The 26,178-nt window shown below is 42.8% G+C and overlaps 1 protein-coding gene across 1 annotated transcript in view; it reads right to left on the bottom strand.

Moving 5' to 3' along the window:
* LOC123772674 (sucrase-isomaltase, intestinal) overlaps positions 1-26,178 on the bottom strand; it is a 59,173-nt gene that overhangs the window by 24,910 nt on the left and 8,085 nt on the right. Inside the window, exons 7-21 of the mRNA XM_069303658.1 lie at positions 25,413-25,512; positions 24,569-24,693; positions 23,746-23,871; positions 22,547-22,678; positions 21,377-21,607; positions 19,910-20,100; positions 19,416-19,523; positions 18,640-18,776; positions 17,883-18,006; positions 16,852-16,981; positions 7,850-8,011; positions 7,239-7,387; positions 6,222-6,354; positions 5,230-5,445; positions 3,404-3,632 (exon numbers count right to left, since the gene is read on the bottom strand). Of these exons, the coding sequence (XP_069159759.1) occupies positions 3,404-3,632; positions 5,230-5,445; positions 6,222-6,354; positions 7,239-7,387; positions 7,850-8,011; positions 16,852-16,981; positions 17,883-18,006; positions 18,640-18,776; positions 19,416-19,523; positions 19,910-20,100; positions 21,377-21,607; positions 22,547-22,678; positions 23,746-23,871; positions 24,569-24,693; positions 25,413-25,512 (2,293 nt within the window). The remainder of the gene's footprint in view (positions 1-3,403; positions 3,633-5,229; positions 5,446-6,221; positions 6,355-7,238; positions 7,388-7,849; positions 8,012-16,851; positions 16,982-17,882; positions 18,007-18,639; positions 18,777-19,415; positions 19,524-19,909; positions 20,101-21,376; positions 21,608-22,546; positions 22,679-23,745; positions 23,872-24,568; positions 24,694-25,412; positions 25,513-26,178) is intronic.

Raw genomic sequence — 26,178 nt, 5'->3', positions numbered from 1 at the left:
TTTACATCAGTGCTCGCTCAGAATTAATGTGAAAGTATCCAAGTTGCAACAATATTATAAACCTTATGAAGTTTTAATAAAGTTTTAACCATGGCTAATTCACAGAAAACAAAATGTGCTTTAGCAGCACTTAAAGGTCACCTGACAAGACAACTCAGTAAATATGAACATTTGTCACACGAGTCTCCAGTTGATTATTATCAGTTGGAAATCTCACTACGAATAACTAATCTCAAATTCGATCAACTGAAAAAAATATTCAAATCACACCAAAATCAGCTCCACGCCAGCGACACATCAGTTCACGATGTGGAACAAATCAGGTCTGATCTGGCATTAGTTAGTATTAGGATCAAGTTTTAGGATCACACTCAAGCCAGGTTGGATAAATTGTTCAGGATACTTGTACCAAATCAAGCAGCCAGTGTTGGGAAATCTGGCTCCTGAATATTAATAATAATAATAATTAAATTTCGAAGGACCACTCCCTTTATGGGAGAAATAAATAAAATATTTAAATTGAATAAATTAGAGAACCAGTGCCTATGGATCTTCAATAATAAATAATATAGGGTGCTCTGAGATGCTGGATAATATAATGTGATTGTTCATAGGAATATTAGGGCAATGGACTGTAGAATAATAATTGAAATTATAGAGCCAAATCCCTCCACACTCTTTGGGGGGTTATTCTATAATGTAGTGCAAATAACTAATGCGTTAAGAGCACCATCAATTCTATACAAATGCATATCATCTATGAGAATAAAATATCAAGATATGGTAATAAATCACATGGTAAATATAAGTGGTTAGTAAATATATGATCTTATGTTGAAGATCAATAATCAATTAAATGTTAGTAAATTACTGCTAATAAGATAACAGCGGCTTAGCTGTATTGCAGAAATAAGTGTACATGCTCAAGGTTATTGTTCAAGATTCGCTACTTGGAACTAAACGTTCCAAGCAGCACGGACACAATTACGGGCCGATATAAACGTGATCTCCTGGATACTGTCTCTTTATCAGCAATATGGCTGATCACTCTCTCCTTCCCTCTCGGGTACACGCATGCGCAATAGCTCCCCGTAGGGGCCCCGAGCATAAATTATATTATATATTTACTTCTAAATATGGAAGGAAGTGGATATGACGAATATTTACGTCATAAATAAATGTGTTATACAATATATTTTCTCGTAGGGTAAGTTAGTTAATTTGGACCGCGCAAAATAAACGAGAAAGATTTAAATGGAATTATTTTATATTGTAATATTCTTCACTGTAACAGTTAATCTAGCTGTAGTAATATACTAAATAAAGTAAACTTAGTAATAAACGATTATCTTTAATAAAGGAAGGTAAATAACTGGACTCGATTTGATCTAGATATGTGGAAAATGATTGCCGGTGATGGGCTTGCTAGCTCGACGCGCCACAGATACTAGAAAACTTCTGGCGAAATTACGTCGCAATAGGATATGAATTGATATTAGTACACTACTGATTAGTAGCGTTAGTAAAATATAATTGTTAGTACGAAGATGATATATCAGAGTACTAAAATGAGAAATAAGTGTTGGTAATTTCCAACAGCCAGTACATCAGAAGAAATAGATGATATTATGGATGATCTGGCTCAATATGAGGATGATTATCAAGCCGGATTAGATCCTTTTGTCGAATTAATCAACGAGGATAAAGCTTCCTCTACCAAAGCTTCACCTAACACTACACAACCAGAAATTGAACTGATTTTAGTCAGGTTACCCACAATTGCTGTGGATTCTGGAAACTCAATAACTGAGACTACCGAATTATCGAGCCCCACAAGTGAACCTGTGGAAGAAAATTTAAATAAAAACAGTGATAGCACTAATCTCACAGTCCAGCTTCCTGGGGATAATGCTGACAGTGAGAAAGTTGTTACACAACTAATATGTTGTTGTTGTGTTGATTTAGGGGCGACGACGATCGTGGGATCGGATGCGCCCTTTACACAACTAATACATAAATTGCTGAACTTTCCCCAACCTGATCAAACAGCTGACTCACTGCAAGACTTCAGATTGGAGCGTGAGTCAGTACTAAGAGAACTCATCTTAAAGGTTGACATAACCACTGCTGAGTGGATAACTAAAGTTGTCACCCAACGAAAACTGCCCAGTGATATATTAGATGAGTTATACTCGCATCAAGACAAAACCGTCCTGACAGTACAGGACATATCCGATGGTTTGTGTTCTAAGACACAATTCCTTGACGAGCAAACAAGGAATTTACAGTCTAGTCTAGTTTAAGCCTTCAAAAACAGTACCAACATCGAGTTCTTCAACTGACAAACCTAAAACGATAGTCAGTAGAGAACATTGGTACTAATAACAAATTTGACACTGAAAAGTCAACAACTGAGAAATCCGTGGAACCAAAGGGTACATCCAGTACTCCAAATAAACACCAACTAATTACTTCCACGCTAAAGTGGAGGAAGCAAGGCAGTGAAGGCACTTAAAGCAGCAGATCACTTGAAGCCTACCGTTATTGGTTCGCCCAACGCGGTAACTCCCAAGCGTACTGTAGGCTGGGGGACATGTTTATTCTGCCAAGAACAGCATTCAACATACCGCCGCACCAATTATCCTGATAGTCACTCGTATTAAGCGACTTCAGAAAATGCACGAGGTGCCTCAAATCCCACGTCAACAACTGTGAGACCCAACTACACACACACATGCAATAGGTGTAAAAGGGGTCAGCAATGTGCAGCACTGTAGATTCTTTGGCATAAACATATGAATAATGTAGAAACGTATCCTACATCTAATAACGTTGGCCAAAATTAGAACATACCATAATATACTTAATGAATAAGATATATCAATATTGCTGTTAGATCTTATTGATATTTGATACATAACAGAAAGTGTAAATATTCGTTTATTGAACGCGGAAATGATGAATAAAACTCCTATTTATCTCGAGAGTACTGACATTAAGCTCAGTAACCATGCAGTGTGATCAACACAACTAAGTTTGTATTTTGCATCTAAAATCCTCAACAACGGGTTCAAGATAGTTTTATAAATATGGTTGTGGATAAGGAATATGAGCTGCCTGGTTGAGACAGTTTAACAGGCTTCATTAATAGACTGGAGAGGTAAATGGTTAATTATTTATGGCCAGCAAGCCTGTTGAGGTGCTCTAATACTTATGTTTACATTGAGGAGGTTTGTATATAGCTTGTGTGTTGGGCTAAAGGCAGAAGGGTTATTCTGCTCGCTAACTGACCAGCAAGGATGTTTTAATCCTGAACAAAGCAAACACTGTTTATATACCTATAAGTTTGGGAACACCTTTCCGTGTATGTATATATATATTCCTGTTCTTCAAGAGGACCCACCTGGGAAAGGGCATTCTATTGCTTGAAGATTGGCGTCTTGAGCGAGGGAGATGGCACAGGTGGCGGCAACAGCCACCACCAGCAACATTCTGCCCCGGAAACTCATCCTTCTGGAGGAGTGAGGCACCGACTGTTGCAGCCGTGTGAACCTCCGGGAATTATATAGTCTCCCCTCGCTGCCAGTAGCCTGGCAACAATTCTTAAGCGAGGTCGGACTGATGATGTGTAACTAAGCGCCTCCACGTGGCAACAGTTATTAAATATATACAATTATATCATTAAAAATTGCATTACGTTTTAAGATATAATTGTAGAAATAAGTGGTATATTAATAGTCTTAAATTAACTTTTTTCTTTAAGAAATGGAATCGTTTTGCGAGGAAAGATAAGCTACATGTGGTAGAAGATAAGAAATTTTCTGGCCACACTGTTCAGCCAGGTGTCCCCGTTCCCACCTGAGCCATCACTAATCGTAGAGGGAGAGAGGTTAATAAAGACCGAGAGAAAGAGACCGACTAAGAGGGGAAGGGAGGATGGGGAAGACCATCATTCTTACACCTAAAAATCATTGAGAGCATCATTACACCGCTTCATAAATCAAGGCAGACAGTACTTGTACAAAGTTAGATGTGTTCATTCCCTCTTGTTCAAGGCTACTGCCTCCTAGGCTGGCCTTGTTCCCTACACATTCACACAGCCACCATGGCTGACTGACAAAATCACTACTTTCAGTTTCATTTGTTCCTCGTTTATTAATTTAATACTGAACTCTGCATTCTACGTCTGATTTGATGTCTGGGGAATGAGAAAGAGTAAGCCTCTGATCGGAGGCCGATTTCTTTCTTAGTTGAGAAAAAAAAACGTTCAGAAAGTAGGATTCCATGTCCAGTGTTGCCACCTATGGTACAACTGAGCCACATCGGTGCAATTTCAAACTAGCGATACTGTGGTACTACATTATGTAATAATGTAAGAACTCTTGTATATAAAAATAATAAAAATAAAACATGTTGACCATAAAAATATAATTTTATCTAAACATTGCATTAGCAAATAGGAAATAACATTGCTTCATAAATCTATTATGACTTTTAAGATCAGAGAAAACGTATCATCAATGGTAACATTTTAATAGAATTAAATACCAAACTTGGAATATTTGTAGATCAAAATTTTCCGTCAATTATTTGTACAGATAATGTATGAACATGCGGATAGAGAGAGACAAGTAAATTATGGTTAATATTGCTATTAATATTATGCTATCTCTTGTGTCTCTAATTTGGTTCTTCTTTTCCGCATTCCTTTATTTCCTGTTTTCATCTACCCTTATTTCCTTCTCTGTCTTACTTAAATCTTCCCTTTCTTCTGGGGGCGCTACCGCCAGATGAAAATCCCGGGCTTTATTCTTGGTCGACTCGTTCCATTTTCTTTTCATACTGTATTTTTGCATGTGTACTTCACTTTTTTTCTGGGCCTTTAATGCCTTCGTTCTCTGTATGCCCCAGACACGTCTTACTAAGGTTCCAGGATGGGTTGATACGACTTTAGTGTTTTTTATTTAATTATAACATTTGGATAGAACATGTCTGCCGGTGAAAATTTAGATGGAGATTAAGGCCAGGAAAAGGAGCTGAAGAATTAGTCTTCATATTAAGCAAATTTCAGTAAGGTGAATAGCATAGAGTTGGCGTTTATAGACAAAAGCTCCCAGCAATAAGGGCGTGGGTGTGATGGTGAGAACGCTGCTGGGGGCGTGGGTATGATGGTGAGGACGCTGCTAGGGACGTGGGTATGATGGTGAGGACGCTGCTGGGGACGTCCTAGAGTATGAACACACTGAGCGGGTCTGCGAGAGGGGCGTGGGTAGTGATAGTGAGGACACTCGTGGAGGCGTCGTACTCCCAGTCCTCGCCAGGGAGCTCCATATCGTTGACACTGACGCCCTGCGGGGCACTAGGGAAGCCGTAGATGTCGATGGTGTCAATAAACAGTCCAGCCACTATGTCCTCTCCGGCCATGACGCTCATGGTCAACTCGTTCTGAAAATGTGTAATGTACAAATCAAAATTTTGTACCTATTCTTTACCTGTTTCTTCTCTCTTACTGGAGAGAGAGACGAGCGGGGAGACTGGCTATAACAGGTTCAAGACATGTGGTGCAGGTGTGGTAATCGTTGCTTGGGGTGGTAACGAACCCTGAGAGGTCTAGGGCTCCAGTACCCCAAGCCCCGGGTGTAACTTCCATGGTTTGGAACACTTTTTCGCAAATCAGTCCACAATGGTTTACTATATGGCAAGAACAAATAATTGTTTTTAATATTATAACACTGTAAAGGTTCAGCCAGTGCCAGAATCACCAGATTTCCTATGACCAATTCATTGCTGACGACCCGAATCCGACCATGTTGGGCACGTATGCCAATAGCAACCACGGGGGCAAATTGGGTGGGGCTAGCCATAAGCGTCTGTCCCCCCCCTACCTCGAACGTACAGGCAGACAGACAGTCATATTTATAGACATTGATAGGCATATTCCTTCTGGTCCCTCACCTAGCTGTGATTCGAACCTCCTGACGCCACTATAAGCCTCTCATAGTTGAACACGTACCGCCCTAGTCGCAAAGTAAGCCCCGCACCTTACTGCATACCGCGCCCCAGGCCCTCACTATAAACCCCTCCCCCCTCACCTTACAGTATACCGCCCCCAGGTCCCTCACTAAACCCCTCCCCCCCCACCTTACTGCATACCGCCCCCCAGGCCCTCACTATAAACCCCTCCCCCCCACCTTACAGTATACCGCCCCTAAACACCTCACCTGGTTATAATTCAACATGGACATATAAACCAGCGACATGTTGTGTTCTCCTTCACCATCGTCCCAGAAGATCTCGCCCGAGGCCGCCAGAGTCCCGTCCAGCGCCACCGTCAGCCCCAGCGGGTTTTGTCGACTATAACAAACACCAATCATACTTCAGGTAAGAAATATATACGTTAGAGAAACATATATGTTAAATACAACACAAATATCCAAGTGTGAAAATGTCAAAAACTACATTAAAATTAAAAAATTATTATCAGTACAGGTCCATATCTCATCCTGTATACAGTAGCTAAAGCAGGTAATGTATTTCCTAGATTAGCTGAGTACTGTACCTCCACACACACACCTCCACATTGCATTACTTACTTGCCTAAGGGCACTTGACTCCAGTTTTATGGCAAGAAAGAGCCGGCGCAACAAAAGGGTAGGGGAAGGGAAGGAAAGATTAGGAAATGAAGGAGGGAGGAGAATGAACAAGGATGGGGAAGACGAACGAGGGTTAAGAGAAGGGAAGAAGATAGGTCTGTAAACAAGCCATTACATCCTGGCGGGGACTTACCTCTCTACGGTGTTGAGGGCGGGCATCTGGTAGGGCAGGATGGTTAGGTTATCTTGAGGTTATCTTGAGATGATTTCGGGGCTTTAGTGTCCCCGCGGCCCGGTCCTCGACCAGGCCTCCACCCCCAGGAAGCAGCCCGTGACAGCTGACTAACACCCAGGTACCTATTTACTGCTAGGTAACAGGGGCATTCAGGGTGAAAGAAACTTTGCCCATTTGTTTCTGCCTCGTGCGGGAATCGAACCCGCGCCACAGAATTACGAGTCCTGCGCGCTATCCACCAGGCTACGAGGCCCCCTATGGTGCCTCGTGGCGGGGACTTACCTCTCTACGGTGTTGAGGGCGGGCATCTGGTAGGGCAGGACGGTGCCTCCTGGTGGGGACTTACCTCTCTACGGTGTTGAGGGCGGGCACCTGGTAGGGCAGGATGGTGCCTCCTGGCGGGGACTTACCTCTCTACGGTGTTGAGGGCGGGCACCTGGTAGGGGAGGATGGCGCCTCCAGGAACATAGAGAGGGATCACCTCGAGAGGAGCATCAACTGTGAGCGTCGTGGGTCCCGTGGCCGTCGCCACACCAGTCACCAGGTCGTACCAGATCCCCTGTCAAGGTGGTCACTGTTAACACTCTGGGCACTCAGGATGACAGGTGGTCACTGTTAACACTCTGGGCACTCAGGATGACAGGTGGTCACTCAGAACACTAAGGATCATTTTGAGGTTGGAAATTGCATATAATCCATCCTCAGGTTTGTGCTATATTTATATATCCATATATTGATGTCAGTTTCCGTTCTTAACAATTTAACCGAAAATAACACTACAATCTAGACCTTACATGACCTTAGGTAACGACCTTACCTGTAGGGAAGTAGACGTCCCTGGAGGTAGAGCCCCTGGGTAAGGACCTCACCTTAGGGGAAGTAGACGTCCCTGGAGGTGGCGCCCTGGGTAAGGACCTTACCTTAAGGGAAGTAGACGTCCCTGGAGGTGGCGCCCTGGGTAAGGACCTTACCTCGGAGAAGTAGACGTCCCTGGAGGTGGCGCCCTGGGTAAGGACCTTACCTCGGGGAAGTAGACGTCCCTGGAGGTGGCGCCCTGGGTAAGGACGGGGGCAATCATCAGACCGTCGCCCCACATAAACTGGTCGTCGACGTCTCGAGCCGCCAGGTCGCTGGGGAAGACGTTCAACAGCGGCCGGACGACAGAATTACCGAACATGTGCGCCTGTAGGAACAACATAACATTGCAACAGCTGAGTACAATGTACCGAGTGGGAACAATATCCATGAATAACGGTAAATAAATGTTGGAACAACGTTATCAACGTTAATTCAAATTCAACATTGATTAAATGCTGATGTAACATTGGTATATATATATATATATATATATATATATATATATATATATATATATATATATATATATATATATATATATATATATATATATATATATATATATATATATATAGGAAGGAACATATATATATAAATGGAATATGAAATGAAATGGAATATGAAGGAATATATATTTTTGAAGGAACTGGGTTCTAGGCTCGTTGAAACAACAAGGGACCCGAGAGCTGCAAGCTTTCTTTTCCAGCGCCTCAGTGTGGCGATACAGAGGGGAAATGCGCACTGCATCCAGGGTTCCTGCCCGCCATCTGAGGAGCTGGAGGAACTCGACAACCTATGACAACCATCTTTGTAACCCATATGTAACTCCTTTTTTGTAACAAAGTTCAAATAAAGTAAATATATATGTGTACATACAAAAGAATGGGGGTGGTAGGAGAAGATAATATTAGTGTTCAGTGAGAAACCACAAGGTCTCCTCTGAATACTTTTTATTTTCTTCTCCGAGGCTATGGGTCCCCACATTGGCACCAGAGGTGGTACCCATTTTATATATATATATATATATATATATATATATATATATATATATATATATATATATATATATATATATATATATATGCCTATACTTGCATAAACCACAAGTGAAGATAAACAATCTTTGGACAACACCCACCAGTGGGACTCGAACCCAGAAAGCACAACTACCTTCCAGTAGCTGGCATAACTAGTATGCTTTAACCCACTACGCCATCAGACCTTACAAAAGAAGTAGATAGTTCGAGATATATATATCTCAAACATCTCTACCTCCCGAAGGCACCAGATGAGTGAGGGGTCAATCTGCAATTTTCGTCAAGCCACTGTCAATGTGAGAGAACTCGTGTCCAGCTTATAAGCCTATACTTGCATAAACCACAAGTGAAGATAAACAATCTTTGGACAACACCCACCAGTGGGACTCGAACCCAGAAAGCACAACTACCTTCCAGTAGCTGGCATAACTAGTATGCTTTAACCCACTACGCCATCAGACCTTACAAAAGAAGTAGATAGTTCGAGATATATATATCTCAAACATCTCTACCTCCCGAAGGCACCAGATGAGTGAGGGGTCAATCTGCAATTTTCGTCAAGCCACTGTCAATGTGAGAGAATTCGTGTCCAGCTTATAAGCCTATACTTGCATAAACCACAAGTGAAGATAAACAATCTTTGGACGACACCCACCAGTGGGACTCGAACCCAGAAAGCACAACTACCTTCCAGTAGCTGGCATAACTAGTATGCTTTAACCCACTACGCCATCAGACCTTACAAAAGAAGTAGATAGTTCGAGATATATATATCTCAAACATCTCTACCTCCCGAAGGCACCAGATGAGTGAGGGGTCAATCTGCAATTTTCGTCAAGCCACTGTCAATGTGAGAGAACTCGTGTCCAGCTTATAAGCCTATACTTGCATAAACCACAAGTGAAGATAAACAATCTTTGGACAACACCCACCAGTGGGACTCGAACCCAGAAAGCACAACTACCTTCCAGTAGCTGGCATAACTAGTATGCTTTAACCCACTACGCCATCAGACCTTACAAAAGAAGTAGATAGTTCGAGATATATATATCTCAAACATCTCTACCTCCCGAAGGCACCAGATGAGTGAGGGGTCAATCTGCAATTTTCGTCAAGCCACTGTCAATGTGAGAGAACTCGTGTCCAGCTTATAAGCCTATACTTGCATAAACCACAAGTGAAGATAAACAATCTTTGGACAACACCCACCAGTGGGACTCGAACCCAGAAAGCACAACTACCTTCCAGTAGCTGGCATAACTAGTATGCTTTAACCCACTACGCCATCAGACCTTACAAAAGAAGTAGATAGTTCGAGATATATATATCTCAAACATCTCTACCTCCCGAAGGCACCAGATGAGTGAGGGGTCAATCTGCAATTTTCGTCAAGCCACTGTCAATGTGAGAGAACTCGTGTCCAGCTTATAAGCCTATACTTGCATAAACCACAAGTGAAGATAAACAATCTTTGGACAACACCCACCAGTGGGACTCGAACCCAGAAAGCACAACTACCTTCCAGTAGCTGGCATAACTAGTATGCTTTAACCCACTACGCCATCAGACCTTACAAAAGAAGTAGATAGTTCGAGATATATATATCTCAAACATCTCTACCTCCCGAAGGCACCAGATGAGTGAGGGGTCAATCTGCAATTTTCGTCAAGCCACTGTCAATGTGAGAGAACTCGTGTCCAGCTTATAAGCCTATACTTGCATAAACCACAAGTGAAGATAAACAATCTTTGGACAACACCCACCAGTGGGACTCGAACCCAGAAAGCACAACTACCTTCCAGTAGCTGGCATAACTAGTATGCTTTAACCCACTACGCCATCAGACCTTACAAAAGAAGTAGATAGTTCGAGATATATATATCTCAAACATCTCTACCTCCCGAAGGCACCAGATGAGTGAGGGGTCAATCTGCAATTTTCGTCAAGCCACTGTCAATGTGAGAGAACTCGTGTCCAGCTTATAAGCCTATACTTGCATAAACCACAAGTGAAGATAAACAATCTTTGGACAACACCCACCAGTGGGACTCGAACCCAGAAAGCACAACTACCTTCCAGTAGCTGGCATAACTAGTATGCTTTAACCCACTACGCCATCAGACCTTACAAAAGAAGTAGATAGTTCGAGATATATATATCTCAAACATCTCTACCTCCCGAAGGCACCAGATGAGTGAGGGGTCAATCTGCAATTTTCGTCAAGCCACTGTCAATGTGAGAGAACTCGTGTCCAGCTTATAAGCCTATACTTGCATAAACCACAAGTGAAGATAAACAATCTTTGGACAACACCCACCAGTGGGACTCGAACCCAGAAAGCACAACTACCTTCCAGTAGCTGGCATAACTAGTATGCTTTAACCCACTACGCCATCAGACCTTACAAAAGAAGTAGATAGTTCGAGATATATATATCTCAAACATCTCTACCTCCCGAAGGCACCAGATGAGTGAGGGGTCAATCTGCAATTTTCGTCAAGCCACTGTCAATGTGAGAGAACTCGTGTCCAGCTTATAAGCCTATACTTGCATAAACCACAAGTGAAGATAAACAATCTTTGGACAACACCCACCAGTGGGACTCGAACCCAGAAAGCACAACTACCTTCCAGTAGCTGGCATAACTAGTATGCTTTAACCCACTACGCCATCAGACCTTACAAAAGAAGTAGATAGTTCGAGATATATATATCTCAAACATCTCTACCTCCCGAAGGCACCAGATGAGTGAGGGGTCAATCTGCAATTTTCGTCAAGCCACTGTCAATGTGAGAGAACTCGTGTCCAGCTTATAAGCCTATACTTGCATAAACCACAAGTGAAGATAAACAATCTTTGGACAACACCCACCAGTGGGACTCGAACCCAGAAAGCACAACTACCTTCCAGTAGCTGGCATAACTAGTATGCTTTAACCCACTACGCCATCAGACCTTACAAAAGAAGTAGATAGTTCGAGATATATATATCTCAAACATCTCTACCTCCCGAAGGCACCAGATGAGTGAGGGGTCAATCTGCAATTTTCGTCAAGCCACTGTCAATGTGAGAGAACTCGTGTCCAGCTTATAAGCCTATACTTGCATAAACCACAAGTGAAGATAAACAATCTTTGGACAACACCCACCAGTGGGACTCGAACCCAGAAAGCACAACTACCTTCCAGTAGCTGGCATAACTAGTATGCTTTAACCCACTACGCCATCAGACCTTACAAAAGAAGTAGATAGTTCGAGATATATATATCTCAAACATCTCTACCTCCCGAAGGCACCAGATGAGTGAGGGGTCAATCTGCAATTTTCGTCAAGCCACTGTCAATGTGAGAGAACTCGTGTCCAGCTTATAAGCCTATACTTGCATAAACCACAAGTGAAGATAAACAATCTTTGGACAACACCCACCAGTGGGACTCGAACCCAGAAAGCACAACTACCTTCCAGTAGCTGGCATAACTAGTATGCTTTAACCCACTACGCCATCAGACCTTACAAAAGAAGTAGATAGTTCGAGATATATATATCTCAAACATCTCTACCTCCCGAAGGCACCAGATGAGTGAGGGGTCAATCTGCAATTTTCGTCAAGCCACTGTCAATGTGAGAGAACTCGTGTCCAGCTTATAAGCCTATACTTGCATAAACCACAAGTGAAGATAAACAATCTTTGGACAACACCCACCAGTGGGACTCGAACCCAGAAAGCACAACTACCTTCCAGTAGCTGGCATAACTATTATGCTTTAACCCACTACGCCATCAGACCTTACAAAAGAAGTAGATAGTTCGAGATATATATATCTCAAACATCTCTACCTCCCGAAGGCACCAGATGAGTGAGGGGTCAATCTGCAATTTTCGTCAAGCCACTGTCAATGTGAGAGAACTCGTGTCCAGCTTATAAGCCTATACTTGCATAAACCACAAGTGAAGATAAACAATCTTTGGACAACACCCACCAGTGGGACTCGAACCCAGAAAGCACAACTACCTTCCAGTAGCTGGCATAACTAGTATGCTTTAACCCACTACGCCATCAGACCTTACAAAAGAAGTAGATAGTTCGAGATATATATATCTCAAACATCTCTACCTCCCGAAGGCACCAGATGAGTGAGGGGTCAATCTGCAATTTTCGTCAAGCCACTGTCAATGTGAGAGAACTCGTGTCCAGCTTATAAGCCTATACTTGCATAAACCACAAGTGAAGATAAACAATCTTTGGACAACACCCACCAGTGGGACTCGAACCCAGAAAGCACAACTACCTTCCAGTAGCTGGCATAACTAGTATGCTTTAACCCACTACGCCATCAGACCTTACAAAAGAAGTAGATAGTTCGAGATATATATATCTCAAACATCTCTACCTCCCGAAGGCACCAGATGAGTGAGGGGTCAATCTGCAATTTTCGTCAAGCCACTGTCAATGTGAGAGAACTCGTGTCCAGCTTATAAGCCTATACTTGCATAAACCACAAGTGAAGATAAACAATCTTTGGACAACACCCACCAGTGGGACTCGAACCCAGAAAGCACAACTACCTTCCAGTAGCTGGCATAACTAGTATGCTTTAACCCACTACGCCATCAGACCTTACAAAAGAAGTAGATAGTTCGAGATATATATATCTCAAACATCTCTACCTCCCGAAGGCACCAGATGAGTGAGGGGTCAATCTGCAATTTTCGTCAAGCCACTGTCAATGTGAGAGAACTCGTGTCCAGCTTATAAGCCTATACTTGCATAAACCACAAGTGAAGATAAACAATCTTTGGACAACACCCACCAGTGGGACTCGAACCCAGAAAGCACAACTACCTTCCAGTAGCTGGCATAACTAGTATGCTTTAACCCACTACGCCATCAGACCTTACAAAAGAAGTAGATAGTTCGAGATATATATATCTCAAACATCTCTACCTCCCGAAGGCACCAGATGAGTGAGGGGTCAATCTGCAATTTTCGTCAAGCCACTGTCAATGTGAGAGAACTCGTGTCCAGCTTATAAGCCTATACTTGCATAAACCACAAGTGAAGATAAACAATCTTTGGACAACACCCACCAGTGGGACTCGAACCCAGAAAGCACAACTACCTTCCAGTAGCTGGCATAACTAGTATGCTTTAACCCACTACGCCATCAGACCTTACAAAAGAAGTAGATAGTTCGAGATATATATATCTCAAACATCTCTACCTCCCGAAGGCACCAGATGAGTGAGGGGTCAATCTGCAATTTTCGTCAAGCCACTGTCAATGTGAGAGAACTCGTGTCCAGCTTATAAGCCTATACTTGCATAAACCACAAGTGAAGATAAACAATCTTTGGACAACACCCACCAGTGTCCCACAACACCCACAACACCACTGGTGGGTGTTGTCCAAAGATTGTTTATCTTCACTTGTGGTTTATGCAAGTATAGGCTTATAAGCTGGACACGAGTTCTCTCACATTGACAGTGGCTTGACGAAAATTGCAGATTGACCCCTCACTCATCTGGTGCCTTCGGGAGGTAGAGATGTTTGAGATATATATATCTCGAACTATCTACTTCTTTTGTAAGGTCTGATGGCGTAGTGGGTTAAAGCATACTAGTTATGCCAGCTACTGGAAGGTAGTTGTGCTTTCTGGGTTCGAGTCCCACTGGTGGGTGTTGTCCAAAGATTGTTTATCTTCACTTGTGGTTTATGCAAGTATAGGCTTATAAGCTGGACACGAGTTCTCTCACATTGACAGTGGCTTGACGAAAATTGCAGATTGACCCCTCACTCATCTGGTGCCTTCGGGAGGTAGAGATGTTTGAGATATATATATCTCGAACTATCTACTTCTTTTGTAAGGTCTGATGGCGTAGTGGGTTAAAGCATACTAGTTATGCCAGCTACTGGAAGGTAGTTGTGCTTTCTGGGTTCGAGTCCCACTGGTGGGTGTTGTCCAAAGATTGTTTATCTTCACTTGTGGTTTATGCAAGTATAGGCTTATAAGCTGGACACGAGTTCTCTCACATTGACAGTGGCTTGACGAAAATTGCAGATTGACCCCTCACTCATCTGGTGCCTTCGGGAGGTAGAGATGTTTGAGATATATATATCTCGAACTATCTACTTCTTTTGTAAGGTCTGATGGCGTAGTGGGTTAAAGCATACTAGTTATGCCAGCTACTGGAAGGTAGTTGTGCTTTCTGGGTTCGAGTCCCACTGGTGGGTGTTGTCCAAAGATTGTTTATCTTCACTTGTGGTTTATGCAAGTATAGGCTTATAAGCTGGACACGAGTTCTCTCACATTGACAGTGGCTTGACGAAAATTGCAGATTGACCCCTCACTCATCTGGTGCCTTCGGGAGGTAGAGATGTTTGAGATATATATATCTCGAACTATCTACTTCTTTTGTAAGGTCTGATGGCGTAGTGGGTTAAAGCATACTAGTTATGCCAGCTACTGGAAGGTAGTTGTGCTTTCTGGGTTCGAGTCCCACTGGTGGGTGTTGTCCAAAGATTGTTTATCTTCACTTGTGGTTTATGCAAGTATAGGCTTATAAGCTGGACACGAGTTCTCTCACATTGACAGTGGCTTGACGAAAATTGCAGATTGACCCCTCACTCATCTGGTGCCTTCGGGAGGTAGAGATGTTTGAGATATATATATCTCGAACTATCTACTTCTTTTGTAAGGTCTGATGGCGTAGTGGGTTAAAGCATACTAGTTATGCCAGCTACTGGAAGGTAGTTGTGCTTTCTGGGTTCGAGTCCCACTGGTGGGTGTTGTCCAAAGATTGTTTATCTTCACTTGTGGTTTATGCAAGTATAGGCTTATAAGCTGGACACGAGTTCTCTCACATTGACAGTGGCTTGACGAAAATTGCAGATTGACCCCTCACTCATCTGGTGCCTTCGGGAGGTAGAGATGTTTGAGATATATATATCTCGAACTATCTACTTCTTTTGTAAGGTCTGATGGCGTAGTGGGTTAAAGCATACTAGTTATGCCAGCTACTGGAAGGTAGTTGTGCTTTCTGGGTTCGAGTCCCACTGGTGGGTGTTGTCCAAAGATTGTTTATCTTCACTTGTGGTTTATGCAAGTATAGGCTTATAAGCTGGACACGAGTTCTCTCACATTGACAGTGGCTTGACGAAAATTGCAGATTGACCCCTCACTCATCTGGTGCCTTCGGGAGGTAGAGATGTTTGAGATATATATATCTCGAACTATCTACTTCTTTTGTAAGGTCTGATGGCGTAGTGGGTTAAAGCATACTAGTTATGCCAGCTACTGGAAGGTAGTTGTGCTTTCTGGGTTCGAGTCCCACTGGTGGGTGTTGTCCAAAGATTGTTTATCTTCACTTGTGGTTTATGCAAGTATAGGCTTATAAGCTGGACACGAGTTCTCTCACATTGACAGTGGCTTGACGAAAATTGCAGATTGACCCCTCACTCATCTGGTGCCTTCGGGAGGTAGAGATGTTTGAGATATATATATCTCGAACTATCTACTTCTTTTGTAAGGTCTGATGGCGTAGTGGGTTAAAGCATACTAGTTATGCCAGCTACTGGAAGGTAGTTGTGCTTTCTGGGTTCGAGTCCCACTGGTGGGTGTTGTCCAAAGATTGTATATATATATATATATATATATATATAAACAATGACATGATATATCAATATATCAATTAAAAAATCATTTCGGGGCAATGAGATGACTTGAACCGGCATTCTGGTGATTCCCAGACACCTGCCATAAGAGGACAAAAGCTATTCAACCCGGAACTCTACTCTATTAACTGGGAGGTTCTGAAGCCCCTAAACGGTGCCCAACCACGATTTTTACGATAGACCCGCCCACGCCCTGGCCTGAGGGTAAGTGTTCCCCATCTCATACTTTCAGATCTGAAGGAGGGAATCAGATTATATTATAATACAAGAACTAAACTAACTCAAGTATTTTCCATAATCCATTCCATTTTCCATCAAATTGTTTTTCCATTCCATCTTTCATATGGTGGAAGGTGGAATTTGAACATAAAACATATTAATTTAAACAAAAATCACAAAAAAACACTTTGAAACCCACTATGTCAACTTCTATATGACATCCCCCTATACAACTGACCCTATGGAAGAGGTAGTAGAGGTAGGGCAGGTACTGGTAGCGGATGTTGAGTGTGTAGCGAGAGATCTCCCCGACCTCCGGCCACACCCCGGGGTCCTGGTCCGCCGTTCCGTTGGTGTTGTGGTTCCGGCTGGTAAAGAAAAGACAGTACCATCAACCAATGGAGGCAATACATCAACGAGGAGGCCTGGTCGACGACCGGGCCGTGGGGATGCTAAGCCCCGAAATCATCTCAAAGTAACCTCAAGGTATTGTATTCCAAAAGATCCTCTCTCCAGGAGGCATACCCACGACGTCACACCCACCTTAGGCGGGACCAAAGAGCCAGAGCTCAACCCCCGCAAGCACAACTAGGTGAGTTCACCTATCGCAGCTTAAATCCCATTGATGGGGGGACAGGAAGCCTGCATTTGGGCTTATCTAGGTCCCCCCATTCCCCTTCCTGAAGATGCAGCCCTAAAATGCATAGGGTTTTAGCCTGCCTAAAAGACGAAATATTATCTTTGATTTTCGTTTGGTTAGGATAGATTAGCTAGGATAGGTTAGGGTTATCGAATTACCGTCCCAGGAGCGCGTCGGGCGTGGCCCTGGACGGTAATGTTCAATCGAAACATTTTGTTTCAAACACTGTCTCACTGATTCAGTTTCTCTGAATTAATGTTGCATAATCACTAAAAAAATCACAAATATGTGTTTTATATCAGAATTCGTTCTTTGTCCTGTATAAAAAATGATACTAACTAAAATACTATAGAAATACATTCAATGTTTTCTATCTACTCCTAGTAACACCACCAACTTCCCAATTTAAATAGTACACTACCAACTACAATTTATCCCAGCCCTTGACTGAGTGGTAGACACTACCTACCTACACCTAATTACCCATCAATTGTCATATGAGAAAAACGTTAAAAAAATGTATACATGTCAAATTACCAGAAAGGAAGAAGGAATCAACATCGAACCGTGGCACTCACCTGAAAGGAAAAGGGTAGGAGGAAACTACCTCTATCCCCCCTGGCACTCACCTGAAGGGATAGAAGGCACCCACTTCCATCCACCTGGCACACATCTCCATGTCAGGTTCGTTGAAGTAGCCACATATGTCGGCGCCCACCATAGGGATACCAAACATGTTGAAGTCAAACATGCCTGCAGAACATTTTCCAAAGTTAAATATTTTTATTGTGTGTTCCTTCGAATTTTGTTAATATTTGTAAATTGATACAGAAGTAAGTAATTGTCAACAGAAGGTACCAAGCCGGGGAGACCATGTAGCACCATCAAAGGTTATTTAAATGACTCTAAATATCACTAAGGATGCCAAATACGAAAACAAAAGCGCATAAGGCGAACGATATCAAAGTTATCTGATTCACCAAGGATTCTACGAGGAACTAATGACTGCAATTGTTACAGAAAATGTAAACAAATTAGGGGAAACTACATAAAATTAGGGTTTAGATTCGCTATTAACACAAGTGCATACACCTCATGGGGCTAGTCGAGCTACCACAACTAGCCACAGGGATGGTCGAGCTACGACAACTAGCCACAGAGATAGTCGAGCTACCACAACTAGCTACAGGGATAGTCGAGCTACCACAACTAGCTACAGAGATAGTCGAGCTACCACAACTAGCCACAGGGATGGTTGAGTTACCACAACTAGCCACAGGGATAGTCGAGCTACCACAACTAGCTACAGGGATAGTCGAGCTACCACAACTAGCCACAGGGCTAGTCGAGCTACCACAGCTAGCCACCAGGACGCTCAAGACTCACCAATAACAGACATGCGCATCTGCGTCCAGTCAGCGGAGTTATCACCGAGCCAGTGGACGGCATACTGGCCCGAGCCCGGGAAGGTGGAGCGAGAGAGGACCACAGGACGCTTCCCAGGGAATACTTCATCCAGGCCTCTGTCAAGGTCAATACAGGGGTCGGTATAGACTCAAGATATTGTCTATGCTATTTTGGTTTGTCATTAAGCTTATGGTCAATAAATAGTGGGAGGGTTATTAAGATCACCTCCCAGTGTATATATGTATACACTCGGTTTGCATTTAATGTATAGTTCCAGATACGGAAGTTCATTCATTTACTCCCAACCAGTGGCACAGATTTCACCAGAAGACATCCTTTGCTTCAAATTTACAATATTAAGAAGAAATTATGAGTTTATTATTGGTAAATGAAAACCAGAGTCAATATTAGGGTCAGTATAACCTCGCTAATTATTAGATATTTTTTATGTGACTATTAAAAATTCCCAAAACAATGAAAGCACATCAGTATGTACGAAGAGGATTCTTTAAAACAAATGCCCCCCAAGCTAATAAAATTAGACAATGTCACAATAACCGGGTTGAAAATTAGACACAACACACACACACGTATCTGAAAATACAGTAAATATGACAACGTTTCGGTCCGTCGTGGACTTGATGATGACGGTCCGAAACCAGCAATAAACAAAGCACGTTTTCTATCATACCAAACCCAGGTCCTCGTAGCCTGTGACTGAACACCTCTACGGAGGTGGCTTGAGGTTCTCCTACCTGTAGGTGGTGACGGTCTCGGCCCACCCGAAGAGGGAGTGAACGTCGTAGTGCAAGTAGGTGGAGGTGCCATCTGTCTGGTTGCTGGACATGCAGATGGTGTGGTCGCTACCAACCAAAACATTCACCCGTCAAGCCCAGAGATGTGACGAAGAATGGGGAAAAAATATAAATTATTATATAGTTATAATATAAAGGCATTTATAAACAAATATCTTCATTAATCCAATAAAATTATCAAACGGAAACTCAACGAAATCACACGTGAAATCGTTTCTATACCACTCGTTAATCCTCTTTAGTTGCCAGGCTTCCCTGTTAATCTCCAGGTGCTGACTCCCACATTATTCACTTACAGGAGCTAGACTCCCACGCTAATCCCCTGCAGGTGCAGCTCCCACGTTATTCACCTACAGGAGCTAGACTCCCACGCTAATACCCTACAAATGCACGACTCCCTGTACCAATCACCAATAAGTTCAAAGGCTTCTTACCTGATCTTCTTGCTCTGATTATCACCTACTCGGAGCATCATAGTTGGGTAAGGTGGAGAGTCCCACTTGTTGTCCGGACACTTGAGGCTCCAGTCCGGTTGGTCGAGTGGCCAGTTCCAGGGCTTGTCCAGGTTGGTGCCGAAGTTGGCCGGCTCGTTCATGTCGATCCAGAGACCGTCGTAGTCCAGCACCTGCGATGGATTCCTTGATCAATTATCTCGCAACAACGCCGTTATTGAAGCTGTTTATAAATATAATTATATAACCTTTGGTTAATATATGAATGTCGATTTATCTTCCCAACAATGTTAAACCTGATGGTAAAAGTTTTCCGTCTTCATACCTCCAAAAGACAACTGCTCTTCGGCTGTTCGAAAGTTCTCAGTTATTCCCCCCCCCCCCCCCCCCACCCACCACGTGAGTAGATATTCCAAGAATTGAGAGGGAATTGAGGGTGTTTAAACTGTATGGTATAGATAATAAATTATACACATTTATTTATTGTATGATCACAATGCTGTTCCGGTTACCATAAACGAACAAAGCAGATAAAAACATTTACAGATAAGCAAGAGCATACATAAGACGGAAGGATAAGGATGTAAACTAGAAATTCCCAAATGAGCCATAGAGACGTAAGGAAGCACATCCCCAATGACAGAGTAGCGAGCAAGTAGAATGAGCTGGAAGTGGAGTTACTTCAAGAATAGGTAAAGCAAGAAGAAGCAGAAGAGAATGGAACCATTGCAATGGCCACGACTTTGGCAGTTCTGTTTGAGTGAAGATTTAGATGAATTGCAGTGAAAAGTGTGTGGACAAAGACAAAGCCAGACACTCTATCACATAACATTTTAGACTGAAAATTGAGCCATTTGAAGATAAACAAAAAACTCACGCTGCATGTAATGGCAAACAATCTTACTATAAATTAGAAAATATCCGAAATCCTTGCATTGTATCCATAATTCCATATTGTAATTCCATATTAGCAGATAAATGACATATATTAAGACAAATGAACAATTAGCTGTGTTGTGTGAAGACATGATAATAAAGAGTTCTTCTAGTACTCTGCAATATCCAATATTTAAATTATTTTAGGTAATAACAAAAGAACGACCTTTCATGTATAATAATATGGTGTAAATACACAGGTGTTCCAATGCAAAATAGTTGCTAACTATTATCATTATCAGGTGTGAAGGGTAGATGTAACTGTTAACATAAACATCCCCACAGAGTTGTGATTAAAAACTTTTGTGCCCTCTGTGATCCTGTTTTGCACTACCGCTCACAGGATGAGTATGCGATGCACAATAAACTAGACGCCTCCGGTGACAACAATGACAAATTAACAAAACACATTCACGCACACTCATTTTACAGTTGAGAGGCGGGCCGAAAGAGCAGAGCTCAACCCCCCGCAAGCACAACTAGGTGAATACACACACACATACACTGACTTACGTCATGGAAAAGCTTCAGTTCATTAATCCACCAGGCTTGAGTCTCTGGCTTTAGAAAGTCGGGAAAGACTGTCTTTGTGTCGGGCCAGACGTAGCCGACTATGTAGTCGTCAGTGCCGGGCTCCTGGTCGTCCGGCACCAGGCTGGGGTCAGCCCACTTGATGAACACGTCCGACTCCTTCCCTCTGGCCGCCGGCGGGTAGTTGTCGAAGTCGATCACCAACGCCGGGTCCTGCAGGAAGCAACCCAAACTGGTATTCAGGTCTCAGTCAGAGAAAATTACGAGCGTTGGGGCTGATGCCCTGATGTTCAGAGGAAGATGTAACTGACAGTGATGTAACGTGGAGAAGGCTATTATAGTACTGCTTAAGGATGACTTAATTGTGTTGAGGGTATTGACTCCTTGATGTAGTGATGAGATGAAGTCTGACTCCTGGATATAATGTGCAAGGGAAGGCTTTGTTGTGTAATATGGTAGGCTAACCTTAATAAAGACGTACCGTATTTACCAGCGATTAAGATGTACATTTGTTTTGCAGCCAACACCAACTGTGTACATATTATATATCCATTCACAAAATCATGTTTTCCCTACAACACCCCTTGAACTCTATTTTCAATAAAAGTATGAATAAACATACTAAAATATCTTACTTATAAACGAGTCCTATATGCAGACAATTACGATATGTTGATAAACACTTATCTCCAGGCCAAAGCAGGCATGAGAACGACAGGGTGAGATATAGTAAGACTAAGCGTTGCCCGAAAAGCTTTGCATATTAGTGGCTTCATGTGTATGTATAACTCCTCTCAAAACGTAAACATTCCGTTTTGTTTACAATTGTTCATTACTCTTATGTTCTTTGTACACACATTCTTTTGAATAAACACTTATTGATTAATTAACTGACTGATTGATTGATAATAATCAGGAGGTAGTGCCAAGCCAGTAAGGACACTATGTAGCACTTGGGAAGAATATCGGGACAAGGAGCTGGGATAAGACGGGGAATGATGGGAAAGAAATGGTGCCCAACCACTTGGATCTTCGAGATTCGAACCCTGATCTGCCATAAGCGAGGCCGCGGTTAAGTGCACGACAAATTGAAAACAGGTGCAAAGAGTGATGGTGAAAGACCGCGGTCACCGGTCGTGTTTCACCACGTACCAGGATGAGGATGACTCTAAGGTTATCATTATGCAGCTCCTGTAGAAGGTCCGGCATGTCTCCCCAGTTGTCAGGATCATAGGTGAAGTCCCTCTGACGGTACATGTAGTCGATGTCACACGTCTGCACGTCCTGAAACAATAATGTTACCTTCACTCACCAATTTTCATCTTAAAAGATTCACAATTTGTGTCAAAAATATGTAATTACAAATATGCCAATTACTACAGAATGGAATTTAAATATTCGATAGATATTTTTTAGTGTACAACTAATGCTGGTCATAAAAGGATATTATACTCATACGATATTATATCATATATATTATACGCCCATCCCACGCAGCTGAAGATAAACAAAATCCCAACGTTTCGGTCCGTACTAGAACATTATGAAGTGATAATGGTCCGAAACGATGTCAATTCTTGTATTTTCAGATCTGTGGGTTGGGTGTCTAATTTCCAACCAGGTTATTGTGACTTATTGTCAGAATATAATGACTTATGTTAAATTATATTTTTTAAATTATACTTTTCAAGGAATAGTAAGCTCCTCTACAAGATTCCCATATTTCAAATACAAATTAATAATGAATCTACGCATCTACATTAATTTAGGTTCAATATGAAAGAAAACTAAGGCTGTATCTTGGGACTATTTTTATAATTCATTGTTTCGGGGGACAAGCAGCCACTGTATATATACATGTTAGGCTTATATCGAGGTCCACCTCCTCCCCCCCGAGATACATCCCCACAACAAGCTGACTAACTCCTGGGTACCAACTTACTACTAGGTGGACAGAGGTATTAGGTGATAGGAAATGCGCCCAACCATTCCAATCCCGCCGGAAATTCGAACCAGGAATTCTCGATTGTGAGTCGAGAACGAACCAGACTGTAGTACATTTGGCCTCATTCTCGACTCACAATTGAGAATCCCAGGTTCAATTCCAGAGGCGAAAACCGAAATATTTGGACAAGTTTCCTTTCACTTAATGCCTCTGCTCATTTAGCAGTAAATAGGACCCAGGGAGTTAGGCAACTGTTGTGAGGGCTGCATCTTAGGGGCAGTCACTAGTTCGAACCTTAAGAGGGACCTAATACAAGCGAAAAGTATATATATGCATACATTGGCTTTCTGTCCCCGACAAAATGAATTATACTCATGTCATACCCATGAGGAAGCCCACTACTCACCTGAGGGATGCCCATGGCCTTCATCCTCTCTCTGGCGGCGCGGACGTTGTCAGTAGAGTCATACCCCCAGCGGGAGAGTTGGAACCCGAGGGACCAGTACGGAGGGAAGACTGGATTGCCGACCATCTGTGGAAAGGTCTTTTAGTTCCCCCGTGTATAACCTAAGGTCTATCAACTATGGGTTGGTAGTTGTGGACACCACCGTACATTTCTGGCCAACCAACAGGTGATTTTCGTGGAGTAAATGTGAAATATTTATTTAGTTACATATTTATATATTAAAAATGTGTGATTAACATGGAGTTTCAGTTATTGTAATAATAACTTTTCTGAGAGAAGGGAGGAGAGTGGGGAAGCAGGAGGGTTGGAATGGGGAGGAAGTGGAGGGATACGAAGGGGCAAAAGAAAAGCAATCTGAGAGACCTACACAGTTACTTCAAGTGTTTATTGAGGGAGGGCAGCATGGAAGAAGGGGGTGGGGGAGGGCAAATGAGGGAGGGAAGTAAGGGGGAGAGGGGAAGGGGGGAAGTGGAAAACAGAGGATGAGACCCAGGAGCTGCTGGGTATCCCTTCTATATAAATAAACGGAAATGTCTCTTCAAGAATGGAGGGAAGAAGGGGCAGGATAGGGGGGAAGAGGTGGAAATGAGAGGGAAGGAGCCAGAACGATGCTTTTTCGTTCTAAGAACGAAACATGTTGCTTCAACGTTATGTTGGCTGGTGGCTGGGAGAGGGTGGTGGAGAAGCAGATACTGATGGAGAGAGTGGTGGGGGGCGATGATATTGACGGAAAAAGAGAGTGGTGGAGGACGGTGATACTGACGGAGGTATACTGCGTGATCAGGTCCTCCGGCAGGGGGCCCAGGAACATGTGCAGGTCGATGATGCCTCCGATGGTCCTCAATGTGAGCGCCGGCGTCCCATCCTCCAGCAGGAAGGTCGAGTACTCTGGAGGGCGACACGGCAGGTATTCTAGTTAGTACCTCGTCACTATCACGCCCCAGGAACACCAGGGGGTCGAGTCCCGGACTGGCTGTAAGATCTAAGTTGATTATATTTATTGACTCTGGTTAAATATCGTAAGTCCATACTTGGATTGCTATGTGGGGGCCCCGTCAAGGGCATAATTTCCCAATTTCAAGATATAGAAATTAATTCTGGCTCCATCAACACTAGTAAATGGCTATATTACAGACGGGTGTGTGTGTATGTTTACGTTTAGACGTGGTGTGTGTATAATGACAATTCTATTCAGGTAATGTGGCTCATAATCCCAGATAATATGGGGCTTTAATTAGTTATAAAGTGCATTAATCTATATGAATTTCGTCAGGTAACTTCAGAGAACAATTAAAGGACTGTTGGTTGTCAAGATGTGTGATCAGGTGCACTCACCAACAGCTCTGTTGATCTGTGCATTCAATCATGGGCCAGTGTGTGTGTACAGAATACAGAAATAGTAAATACGGCAGAGTAATACAAGCACATTTGTTCTTTCCCCTAATGTGTACAAAGGTGTGTTCTTCACAGTACAACCTGTACATTCACCCATGACCCCAGTAGCACATGTACTCACTCATGGCCCCAGAAGCACATGTACACTCCCCCTTGGTCCCAGTTGCACATGTACATTCACCCATGGTCCCCAGAAACACATGTACACTCACCCATGGCGTTGGAGTTGTAGAGAAGGACGGAGTGAGAGTTACCCTCGTCGTCCTCTATCACCATGTAGTATGGGTGGTGACCGTACTCGTTCATGGGGTCCTAGAGAGAGAATATGGGAGAGTGTGGGAGTAGAAGATGGAGATAGTGTCCCTCTTCGCCCTCCCTCACTGATGAGGTTCAGAACACACAATGCTGTGTGGGTTGTTTGCACGTCGACGCGTTTCATACGCTGCTATATGTAAACAGAAAGAGAGCAGGACGCTCACCAAGCTCTATTTTCAAGACACCATTCATGAAGTATGAAGAGACGTTGAGTACTCTGACGCTTAGCACTTTCCGCATATCTCCTCTGACACCACCTCCTGTCCCTCTGACACCACCTCCTGCCCGAAGGCAATGACCCGGATTATTTATCCAGGTCACTGCTAGTCATGTTTGTGAATAAGTCCAAACACAACACTAGCAACAAACCTAAGAAACAACACCACAGAGACTACTCGTTCCTGATATAGTAATGAGAGGGAATATTTTAAGAGTTGACTCGGGAGAGAAGATGGCGTTAGGGTGACTCTAGAAATCATTTGGTTCCTTTTCTTTATACCACCCTTTCAAAATTTCTAGTTTCCAGATTTATCTATCTATATAATACATATAATGGCATACTACTGATCATATGCATAGATTTGCATAGGAGTAACTCATTCTCCAGACTCATTCAATACTTATTGAATACTGAATAAATTGATTCGTAACCAAACGAACTTT

Source organism: Procambarus clarkii, chromosome 50, assembly GCF_040958095.1.
Source record: "Procambarus clarkii isolate CNS0578487 chromosome 50, FALCON_Pclarkii_2.0, whole genome shotgun sequence".
Taxonomy (NCBI): Eukaryota; Metazoa; Arthropoda; class Malacostraca; order Decapoda; family Cambaridae; genus Procambarus; species Procambarus clarkii.
This window is presented reverse-complemented; position numbering and strand designations above follow the sequence as displayed.